The 11,822-nt window shown below is 39.8% G+C and overlaps 1 protein-coding gene across 2 annotated transcripts in view; it reads left to right on the top strand.

Annotated features, from left to right (window-relative positions):
* TOPBP1 (DNA topoisomerase II binding protein 1) overlaps window positions 1–7,811 on the top strand; it is an 80,925-nt gene extending 73,114 nt beyond the window's left edge. The window contains exon 28 of one of the 2 annotated variants that reach the window (XM_003789402.3): window positions 7,464–7,811. In XM_003789402.3, coding sequence (XP_003789450.1) covers window positions 7,464–7,607 — 144 coding nt within the window. In that variant the 3' untranslated portion in view covers window positions 7,608–7,811. The remainder of the gene's footprint in view (window positions 1–7,463) is intronic. The other variant, XM_023513046.1, reaches the window with a different exon arrangement.
* Window positions 7,812–11,822: the final 4,011 nt, after the last annotated feature.

Genomic DNA, 11,822 nt, shown 5'->3' with positions numbered 1-11,822 from the left:
CCAAAAAAAAAAAAAAAGTTAGTGAGACTTGTTTTAAGGAACACTTTAGTCTATCTTGATGAGTGTATCATGTATATAATGAAAGAATTTATATTCTGCAATTGTTGGATTTTGTATTCCATAAATATCAAATAGATCAATACGGTATGATGTTGCTTAGGTTTTCTGTGTCTGTTGGGTTTTTGTTTTTATCTTTTTTTAGTTTTATCATTTACTGATTGTGGGATTGTTTATTTTTCCTTTAAATCTGTCACCTTTTACTCTGTATTTCAAATCTGTGTTGGTAGTTTTTTACCACTTTAGTGTCATTTTCATGTATTGTTCTTTTATTATGACATGTACCTCTGAGACTACTCTGTCTTGAAGTATAATACATTATCTGATGTTAATATAACCTTCTGTTTGCTTTTTGCCATGATATCTTTTTTCTTTTTGTCTTTTTTTTTGTTGTTGTTGTTACCAAGTTAGGATTTGAGGAAATTTCTTTCCATTTTAAAAACAATTTTTTTAACTATTTCTGTTTGTATTTAAAATGGCTTTTTGCCTTTTATTCTTTGGAGTAATTAGCCTGTCATATTATTCATATGATCAGATTTAGGGCTTTTTTGCCTTTTATTTTTTTCAGCTTATCTCTGTTCTTTTTCCTTATTCTTCCTTTCTTAGCTTTTGGTATTAATTCAATACTTTTAGAATTCCATTTTATCCACTGGCCTTTTTTTATTTATTTTTGAGACAGAGTCTCACTTTGTCACCCTTGGTAGAGTGCTATGACATCACAGCTCACAGCAACCTCAAACTCTTAGACTTAAACAGTTCTCTTGCCTTAGCCTCCCAAGTAGCTGGGACTACAGGCGCCTGCCACAACCCGGCTATTTTTTTTTTGGTGGTAGTCATTGTTTGGCAGCCCCAATATGTGGCTGGCACCCTAGCTGCTGAACTACTGTTCTTTTAAAGAAAAAAATCTCTTTTACTTTTTGGGAGGAGGGGTATGTTTGTATGCAGATTACAATGTATATCCTTAACTTTTCATAGTTTCTCCAGAGTTAATATTGTATTACCTCAAATTAAATGTAGAACTTTTGAGCTGTGCCTGTGGTTCAATGGGTAGGGCACTGGATTCATATACTGAAGGTGGCGGGTTCCAACCCAGCCCCAGCCAACTAAAACAACAATGACAACTGCAACAATAACAAAAAGAGCCAGGGGCCTATAGTCCCAGCTACTCAGGAAGCTAAGGCAAGAGAATTGCTTAAGCCCAGGAGTTGGAGGTTGCTATAAGCTGTGATGCCATGGCACTCTACCAAGGGCAACAAAAGTGAGACTCTGCCTCAAAAAAAAAAAAAAATAAATGAAGTAAATAAATGTAGGATTCTTGCATCTAAGTAGTTTCATTTGCTTCCCCTATGCTTTATACCAAGGGTAAGTAAACTATAGCCTTATAGGCCTGCTGCCTATTTTGTAAATAAAGTTTTATTGGAGCACAGCTGTATCATTCTCTATGGCTGCTTTTGCACTACATGGTAGAGCTGAGAAGCTGCAACACAGATCACAAAGTCAAATAGTTACTATTTGGGCCTTTACAGAAAAAGTTTGCTGACCTCTGCTTTATGCTATAGTAGCCCCAATATGGTATTTTATTTTGAATAGGTTTTGCTCTAAATAGTCCTTTGTATTTTGAGGAAATTTAAAAAATAGTATTTTATAATTACTCTCACATATACCATTTTGAGTGTTATTTCTTCCTGAAGGTCTGAGGTTCCAGCTGGTGTCATTTTCCTTCAGGTCTGATGGGGTCCAATTCTAGTTCTGTGGCTCTGTGGGTAGGGCGCCAGCCCCACATACTGAGGGTGGTGGGTTCAAACCCAGCCCCAGCCAAACTGCAACAAAAAAATAGCCAGGCGTTGTGGCGGGTGCCTGTAGTCCCAGCTACTCAGGAAGCTGAGGGAGAGAATCGCCTAAGCCCAAGAGCTAGAAGTTGCTGTGAGCTGTGACACCACGGCACCCTACCAAGGGCGACAAAGTGAGACTCTGTCTCTGAAAAAAAAGAAAATGTCTGTTTTCTTGAAGGGTTTTTTGGCAGGATATAGAATTTGGGGCTGATAGATTTTCTTTTTTCCTTTTATTACTTTAAAGATTTCACCGTCTTGCTGACCTTGGGAGGTCAGTGATAATTTGAGTTGTTCTTGTGTCTGCCTTGTGGCCTTTTTTTCCTAGCTGCTCTCAGGACTCTTCCTTCATCTTTGGTTGTCAATCATTTGATATTTCCAGTGTGGTTTTCTTTGTATTAATCCTGCTTGGTGTGTGCAAAGCTTCTTCAGTCTGCAAACTTATGCCTTTCACCAGGTTTGGGAAATTTTGGCCATTATTTCTTTAAAAAAAAAATTTTTTTTTTTTTTGAGACAAAGTCTTACTTTGTTGCCCTTGGTAGAGTCCAGTGGCGTCACAGCTCACAGCAACCTCCAGCTCTTGGGCTTAGGCGATTTTCTCTCCTCAGCCTCCCAAGTAGCTAGGACCACAGGCTCTGGCCACAAAGCTTGGCAATTTTTTTTTTGCAGTTTTTGGTCTGGGCTGGGTTTGAACCCATCACCTCCAGGATATGGGGCTGACGCCCTACTCCTTTGAGCCACAGGCACTGCCCATGCCCGGCTATGTTTTTGTTGCAGTTTGGCCGGACTGGGTTTGAACCCACCACCCTCAGTATATGAGGCCATTGCCCTACCTATTGAGCCGTAGGTGCTGCCTTATTTTTTTCTGTTCTTTCCTCTTAGGGCAACAGTTCTCAACTGTATTAAAGGGCCACAGCATTAGGAAGGTTGAGAACTACTGTCTTAGGGAATCATAGCTCACAGCAACCTCAGACTCTTGGATTCAAGCAATTCTCTTGTCTCAGCCTACCAAGTGGAGCTGCCACAAAACCTGGCTATTTTTAGAGACAAAGTCTTGCTCTTGTTCAGGCTGGTCTTGAACTAGTGAGCCCAGGCAATCTTCCTGCCTTGGCCTCCCTTGTAATCCTCACACCTGGGATTACAGTTTTGGGCCACCACACCTGGCCATTTTAGACCTTTTGATACAGTATCACAGGTCCCTAAGGCTGTGTTCACTTTTTTGCAGTCCTTTTTTTTTTTTCATTGTGTTCTTTTGATGGCTGATTCCTATTTATTTATCCATCTCCCACTTCACTGGTATTTTCCCTCTGTTATCTTCATTCTGCTCTGAAGCCTGTGAGATTTGAGGGGTTAGATTTTTTTTGTGTCTAACCCTAAATTACCCTTTGGGTCTTTTTTCTCTATTTTTCAGCTGAGATTCTTCATTTCACTCATTTCAAGCCTATTTTCCTTTATATCACTGTGCACAGTTATAACAGCTGCTTTAAAATCATTGCCTATTTTTTAATTTTGAGATTATAGTTTTATGTGAATTTATAAGAATTATAATACAGAAAGATTCCATACACACTTTACCCAGTTCCCCCAATATTAACATCTTGTGGAACTATAGTATGTCACAACCAAGATACGGTCGGTGATAAAATCCACCAGGCTTATTCAGATTTCCCCAATTTTACTTGTACTGTTTGTGTGTGTACATTTAGTTCTATGCAGTTTTATCTTGCATAGGTTTGTGTATCTACACCACAGTGGAGAAAGAGCAGGCTGTCACCACAGAGATCCTGCATGTGGCCCTTGTTTTTATAAGGTGGATGTCTTGCTGTGGTTGCCCAGGCTGGAATGCAGTAGCTATTCACAGGAGCAGCTGTAGCACACTACGGCCTCAAACTGCTGGGCTCAAGTGATCCTCCCACCCAATGTGACACCACACCTGGCTCCATGTTGCACTGTCTTGACCCATAGCCATCTCCCACCTATCACCCCTCGTAGCCACTGATCTGTTATCCATTTCTATAATTGTGGCATTTTAGAAATGTTGCATAGGTGGAATCAATACAATGTGTGACCTTTGGAATTGGGTTTCTTTCACTCAGCAAAATTTATTTTGTGAGAGTCGTCCAGGTTGTTGCTTCTATCAATAGAATTTGTTTTTTTTTAATTTCAATTTGTTTCTTTTTATTGCTGAGTAGTATTCCATGTTAGAGTTGTACTGCAGGTCATTTGGCCACCTGTTGAAGGACATTAACCTGTGGAAGGGTATGTGTTGTTTCTAGTTTTGAGCTATTATGAATAAAGCTGCTGTGAACATCTGTGTACAGATTTTTTATGTGAGTTTAAGTTTACATTTCACTGGGATCCATGCCCAAGAATGTGTTTTAGAGTGGCCGCATCATTTTTCCCACTAGCAACATACAAATGATTTAGTTTCTCTCTGTGCCCAGCAACATTTGTTGTCACTACTTTTTATTTTAGCTATTTTAGTGGTTTTAATTTTCACTTCCTTAATGGCTAATGAAATTGAACATCTTTTGCTGTGCTTACTTGTTGTTTATGACCTTTCTTTTGAAACAGTCTCACTCTGTTGCCCAGGGTTCAGTGCTGTGGCATCATCATAGTTCACTCCAACCTCAAATTTGGGTTCAAGTGATCCTCCTCCCTCTGCCTCTCAAGTACAGGCACTCACCATGATCCCCAGCTAGTTTTTTTTCTTTTTTCTTTTTTTAAGCAGAGAGGGTGTCTTGCTCTTGTTCAGGGTGGTCTTGAACTCCTGAACCCAGGCAGTTCACCTGCCTCTGCTTCCCAGAGTGCTAGAATTTACAGGTATGAGCATAAGGGCCACTGCACCTGTTTTTTTTTAGGGTTTTTTGTTGTTGTTGTTTTCAGAGATGAGGTCTCCAGGCCGGGCATGGTGGCTCACGCCTGTAGTCCCAATACTTTGGGAGGCCGAGATGGGCAGATTGCTTGAGCTCAGGAGTTGGAGACCAGCCTAAGCAAGAGTAAGACCCCGTCTCTAAAAATAGCTGGGCATTGTGGCGGGCACCTGTTGTCCCAGCTACAAGGGAGGCTGAGATCAGAGAATCACTTGAGCCCAGGAATTTTGCTGCGAGCTATGATGCCACAGCACTCTACCAAAGGCAACATAGTGAGACTCTCTTTAAAAAACCAAATTCATGGCTCGGCGCCTGTGGCTTAAGTGGCTAAGGTGCCAGCCACATACACCTAAGGTGGCAGGTTCAAATCCAGCCCGGGCCCGCCAAACAATGATGGCTGCAACCAAAAAAAAAAAATAGCCAGGGATTGTGGTGGGCGCCTGTGGTCCCAGCTACTTGGGAGGTGGAGGCAGGAGACTCGCTTGAGCCCAGGAGTTGGAGGTTGCTTGAGCTGTGATGCCATGGCACTCTACCCAGGGGGACAGCTTGAGGCTCTGTCTCAAAAAAAAAAAATAAAATAAAATAAAAAACCAAATTAAAAAAAAAGAGAGAGAAAGAGAGAGAGAGATGAGGTTTCCTTATGTTGCCCTGACTGGTCTTGAACTCCTAGACTCAAGCAATCCTCCCACCTCAGCCTTCCAAAGTGCTGAGATTACAGGTGCGAGCCACTGTGCTAAGCCAAGTTTTACATTTTGATGAGGTCACATTTAACAGTGTTTCCTTTTATAGATTGGGCTTTTAGTGTCAAGGCTTTACATAACACTAGATCTTGAAAGGTTTTTTTTTTTTAATCTCCTAAAAGTCTTATAGTTTTATGCCTTTGGTGCATTTTGACCATCATTATATAGTGTGAGATTTAGGACAAAGGATTTTTTTTCCCTAAATACTTTTAGCTGCTCCAGCATCATTTGTTTAAAGAACTCTTTTTTCTCCATTGAGTTGCTTTTGTGTCTTTATCAAAATTCAGTTGGGCATATTTATTTGTGTAGGTCTATTTATGGGTCCCCCTAGACAGCTGCATGGGTCTGTGTGTCTTTTCCTCTGCAGTACTACCCTGTCTTGATTACTTAAGCTGTATAAAGCAAGCCAATTTCAGGCAATAATTCCTTCTACTTTATTCCTCTTTTTCAGTATTATATTAACTATTTTAGGAGACTTTACTTTTTTTTTTTTGATTGCCTATACCAATTTCAGTAAGCTTGTTTATGTCTACAAAAAACCCTTACTGGGATTTTTGATAGGAATTGCATTAAGTTTATAGATCAATTTAAATTAGCATCTTTACCATGTTGTCTTCCAATCTATGAACATGGTATATCTCTCTTACTTAGCTCCTCTTTGATTTTTCATGAGCGTTTTGTAAATTTTTGGCATATAGGTCCTATATATGTTTTAATCACATTTATACCTAAGTATTTTTATTTTATTTAAAGTGATGCTGATGGTGTTTTTTCTTGAGAATGGGTCATGTTCTTCTTCGTATGTGGAGAATTTTGCATGTATTCTGTATGTGACTTGTAGAAACTCCAGATTCTGTTTTATACCTTCAAGGAATGCTGTTTTGTTAGCAAGCTGTTTACTTTGACCTTCTGTAGCAAGTGCCAGCTCAGATCTCAGTTTAGTTTTTAACTTCAGCCTTAGTCCCTTCAGGGGTCAAGCAAAGATTTGGGCAGAGTTCAGACACTAGGTTTGGGCTTCTCCCTCCCACAGCCTTTCCAGGGTTCCCTACCTCATTTTCCCGTGGCTGTAGTTGCTGTCCTGTCTGGTTCAAGTCATTGAGACTCCAAATTTTTCTCTGTTAGACTTTTAGCCAACCCACAAGACACAGACCTCTCTTTAGACCAAAAGCCATAACCAAACGAAAAAGGACAACTCGCTCCATACTATTCTTTTGAAAATGTGTACTTCCCTCTACTATTGCTTGATTTGTTCATTCTCTAGGGTCTGATGGTGCTTGCTTTTGATAATATTTTGGTCAGAATTTATAGTCGTTACCTGTGGCAGAACTGAATCCAAAGGCACTTACTTGGTATTTTGTGATGATTCATTTTCAGGTTATCCAGTGTGCCCTGTTGCCAGAAAATTAAGTTGTATTATACTTATTTGGGGGGGGGGGGCCTTTTCTTCTTCTATGTTGGAAAATGGTTGTGAGGGATAAAGATACCAGTGTTCGGGAGTCAGGTAGAGAAGAGTATGAATTTTGGCTTTGCTACCCGCTAGGTATGTGACATTGGTGGTTTTATTAACTTTTTCTTTCTGTAAAATGAAGATTGGAAGAACCTATATCACATGTTTATTGTAAAAAAGTAAAAAATATTTTTTAAAATTATATGAGGCATAGTATCTCACACTGAAATGATAGTTATTAACCATATTTTACAAATAAAATCATTAAGATCTGAGCAGGCCCCACGCTTGAGTTATATACTCGTTTTTCTGTTAAAAGGGGAAGACTTTGTCCCACAGGGTTCATTCACTAAATGTGACAAGTTCTAATTAGCATACCTTGAAAGACAAAATTTTCAAGAACTAGGTAGGAATACATACTTTTTAAGTCTGTCACAAAGCAGAGTAAAGGAATCTATCACCAGATCACTTAAGAGTTTGAAATGTGAAAAAATAATGTTTATTTTCCCTTTTATAGGAATCCCCTCCTCCCATAGAAAATTACTGTCTACCAGAAGCTGTTTCATTTCTTCCGAATAATAAGGAAACCGAGCCTGGGTTATCTCAAAAGAGGAAAGCTCCTACAGAGAAAAATAAAATGAAACGGCCTAGAGTACACTGATTGACTAATATGCTGATCATATCTACTCATTACCACATATTGAAAATTTAAAGCCTGAATGTTACTGTGATGGATTTGTGTAGTAATTTAAAGATGAGTACCTGAAAATTTTTGCTTCGGAGTGTAATGATGCTCCTACTTGAGTTTTGAACACCTGAAATTTTAATCACTGAAATATTAATAAAAAGTTACCTAAAAAACAACGCAGTACAACTCTTCAGCCAGCTTGTTTTTAAACCCTGTTGAAGTGTATAAGAGAATTTTTATTTTATTTTGTGTGTATGTAAATATCTGAGGCTGTAGCTTGGAAGTTTTAGCAAGGTGATGGATTTTGCTTTAAAATACCTGCCTTAATTCATGACAAGAGTTGTCAATTGGGGTATATTCATATTTTCCCTAATTTTCATCTTCTCACCATTTTACCTTTTTTTTTCTTTCTTTTTTTTTTTTTTTTTTTAGTTTTTGGCTGGGGCTGGGTTTGAACCCACCAACTCTGGCATATGGGGGAGCTGGTGCCCTACTCCTTTGAGCCACAGGCACTGCCCCCATTTTACCTCTTTTTAACCGGAGCCTAAGCATGGGGTTAATGAGGAAGCTGGGGCTTTAAACTTAAACATGTATGTATATATGTATATGTGTGTTTGTATAAATCTCCATGATGTTTGCCAAGTTTGGGTGCCAAAACTTGGAAAATGTGACAATAAAGAATAAAAGTTGTAACTCAAATTAGTATTCAAATGTGTTCATATAAATTTTTTATTATTTAGAATATTTAGAACTATAGAGATTAGGTTTAAAAAATTGGGGGGAGACTAAAAAGTATTTTAATTTTATTAGCCTTTATTATGCTAAACTCAAACACCAGATACTACATGGGTTACCATAATCCTCTAATTGTAACACTAGCTCATCCCATTTTCAGGGACAAACAAGACACTATTGGGACTGTAATTCTGATGTAAACTGTTCAATTCCTAATGGTTGTTTGAAAGGCAAACCCAAATATGAAAGAGTCCTCACCTCAGACACAAAACCTTTTAAGTTTTTATCAGATTTTCTTCAAAATGAAGTAGAGATTATATCCCTGCTGCTCAAGAGAATTGGTACTTCAGAGTTTTCAGTTTTGAGCTAGTTCACAGTTTTGGACAATACAAATTATACACAGAGAAATCAGTAGCATAATCATGGAACACTGGGCTCTCACCCTTCCTCCAAACAAAAACTTCATGGGCCTGGTTTTATCAAAGCTGTTTTATGTTAACTGAATCATTCTTCAGATTTATAATGTTTCCCTAAATTTTACTACTTAAAATTTTTTAGGAATTGATATATTTTAGCATCCTATTTCTCTCTATCCCAGATAAAATTACCTAATATACCATTTTCTTCTGTGCCAAAATTGTGAACTATTTTCCAGTTCAGGTCTTAGATGCATAGTTTGCAGTTCCAAGGCTGCAGGATCTCATTCTCCTCCCGACTCTGTAGATATCTGCCCACACCCTACATAGACCACTTCAACTCTGGCTTTGGCATGTAGTCGGCAAATGTTCTGATGCCAACAAGAATAACCTCATACATGCAAATAATTCCAAACATAGGTCATTCTCTTCTTTAAGGGGGTGGGGGAATTTCCCTTGATTATTCTGATTGTGAGTTTGTCTTCAGAACTGCTACACTATTTTAATCTGTGATACTTAAATTAGTACTGTATGTCCCTCTATGAATTTTCTCGTGCATCAGTCTGATTTCATTTATGTTCATTGACTCAGTAGGACTCCTTAGCCTATAAGGTAGCAGGTGATATTCAGCAGCAAGTGACTTGAACACTTATCTCTCATACAGTACTCAATTATACTTAGATTTAGTATTTATGTTGTTATGGAATGAGTTGTGTCTCCCCAAATTAATAGGTTAAAACCTAATCCCCAACTTGACTGTTTGCAGAGAGAGCCTTTAAAGAGGTGTAATTAAGGTTAAATGAAGTCCTAAGAATGGGGCCCTAATCCAAGAGGATTAGTGTTCCTTCAAAAAAACTAAGCAACACCTGGAGTATACATACCCAGAGGAAAGTGCTGTGAGGACACAATGAGAAGGGGGCCAGCTATCTGTCTACCTGCCAGGAAGAAAGGCCTCACTAGATACAAACCCTGCTGGCTCCAACCTCCAGAACTGTGAGTAAATAAATTTCTGTTGTTTAAGCCACCCAACCTTGGTGCTCTGTTAGGGAGCCCAAGCCTACCACTAACAAACAATATTACAGTGCAAAGGTTTTCAACCTGGGACCCAGGAGAATGGACACAGACATGGTTTTGTATATGAGCATTTTTAGCATAGTGCTCATAATTCTCTCGAGATCTGTGGCTTCTCCGCACAAAAGTCACATACTCCACTGCTCTGTTATTTCACAGATACACCTCTCACCCAGAGTTACTTTAATATGTGGGTTGCTTTATATGAGGGATCGACAAATATTTTTTCTAAAAGTACAGATAATAAATGTTGGGGAGAGAGCTGAGTGCAACCACACAAAAGCCCTTTCCCTTCCTCCTCCTGAGACAAATTCACAAAGGATCTGGTTTACCCACTCTGTGAGAAGTTTAGGCCAAAGACCCTAATTTCCCAAGCAAGCTGTGGAATGTGCCTGCCCCTTATGGCCTCACATAGACAGGGACTCTAACTACCTTTGGGTGCAGACACCATCTTTCTGTGCTGACTGTGGGTCACCCTCCCTTTTCAATAAATCTAGCCTGAACATCTCTTCGGCACCATCCACCATGGTTTATACCAGGGGGCCTCAAACTTTTTAACAAGGGGCCAGTTCACTGTCCCTCAGATGGTTGGAGAGCCGGACTGCAGGCCCCGGGACGAGTCGGCTGCTAAGCAGGACAGGCAGCGGCAGCAAAAAACATTTGGCGGGGCTGTAGTTTGAGGATGCCTGGTTTATACCTTTTAACAAACATTTAAGCTTCATGGCAGTTTCCCCCGACAACCCTTTAAAAATGTAAAAAGCCATTCTTAGCTTGAGGTCATATAAAAATAGGTAGTGAGCCATACTTGGCTAACCTCTGCTTTATAGCCCTAAAAATATTTAAAGTCTAAATCTGTGAACAACAAACAAGGCACCCATTTCTTTGTTTTTCTACCACTCTCTGAGTAGTACTAGCCATTTAGGCAGAGCCACCTTATGCCTTGATTAACATTGGGAATCTGCAATGAAAATTACCAAGTGGGTTTTTTTTTTTTTTTTTTTTTTGAAACAGAGCCTCAAGCTGTCCTCCTGGGCATCACAGCTCACAGCAACCTCCAGCTCCTGGGTTTAGGCGATTCTCTTGCCTCAGCCTCCTGAGTAGCTGGGACCACAGGCACCCACCTTAACGTCTGGCTATTTTTTGTTGCAGTTTGGCTGGGGCTGGCTTTGAACCCACCACCCTCGGTATATGAGGCCAACGTCCTACTCACTGAGCCACAGGCGCCGCCCAATTACCAAGTGTTTTAAATTTACAAGGCATTTATGGGAAGGTGTACCATGGTACAGATATTAAATGAAAGCTTTTTTCAAGCCATAAAAGACAGTCAAAGAAAACTTTTAAAGCAACAGAAACTGACAAATGAGCCATGTGTGGCGCTTCACTCCTGTAGTTCCAGCTGCTAGAGAGGCTGAGGCAGGAGGATTACTTCAGCCCAGTTCAGTCTGAGGCTGCATTGAGCTGCTATAATGGTGCCACTGCACTGCAGACCGGGCAACAGCAAGACCTCTTCTCTCAACTGCTGTCTCTTAACAACAACCAAAAGGCCCTGATAAATGAGAGAATCATGAAATTATCCTGGCATAGCAATATAAACTGGATGCATTTCAGGATAACCTGATAGTTGAGGGGAAAGCTCTCTCTAGACAGAATAATTCCAGGTAATAAATGATAAAATCACACACCATTTGACAGCTCCTAATGAGATCACAGATCTAGGCAATGATCATCAATAACTCCAAAAAACATTACATAAAAGGCAAATGGGGCATTTTATAATGATAGATCAAGCTGACAACAAGAAGATATCCAGGCTCAGCGCCTGTGGCTCAAGTGGCTAAGGCGCCAGCCACATACACCTAAGGTGGCGGGTTCGAATTCAGCCTGGGCCCGCTGGAGGTTGCTATGGGCTGTGATGCCACTGCACTCTACCCAGGGGGACAGCTGGAGGCTCTGTCTCAAAAAAAAA

The sequence above is a fragment of the Otolemur garnettii genome, unplaced genomic scaffold (genome assembly GCF_000181295.1).
Source record: "Otolemur garnettii isolate 467f Iridium unplaced genomic scaffold, OtoGar3 scaffold00032, whole genome shotgun sequence".
Taxonomy (NCBI): Eukaryota; Metazoa; Chordata; class Mammalia; order Primates; family Galagidae; genus Otolemur; species Otolemur garnettii.
Note: the sequence above shows the minus strand (reverse complement) of the source record. Positions and strands in the feature narration are given on the sequence as shown.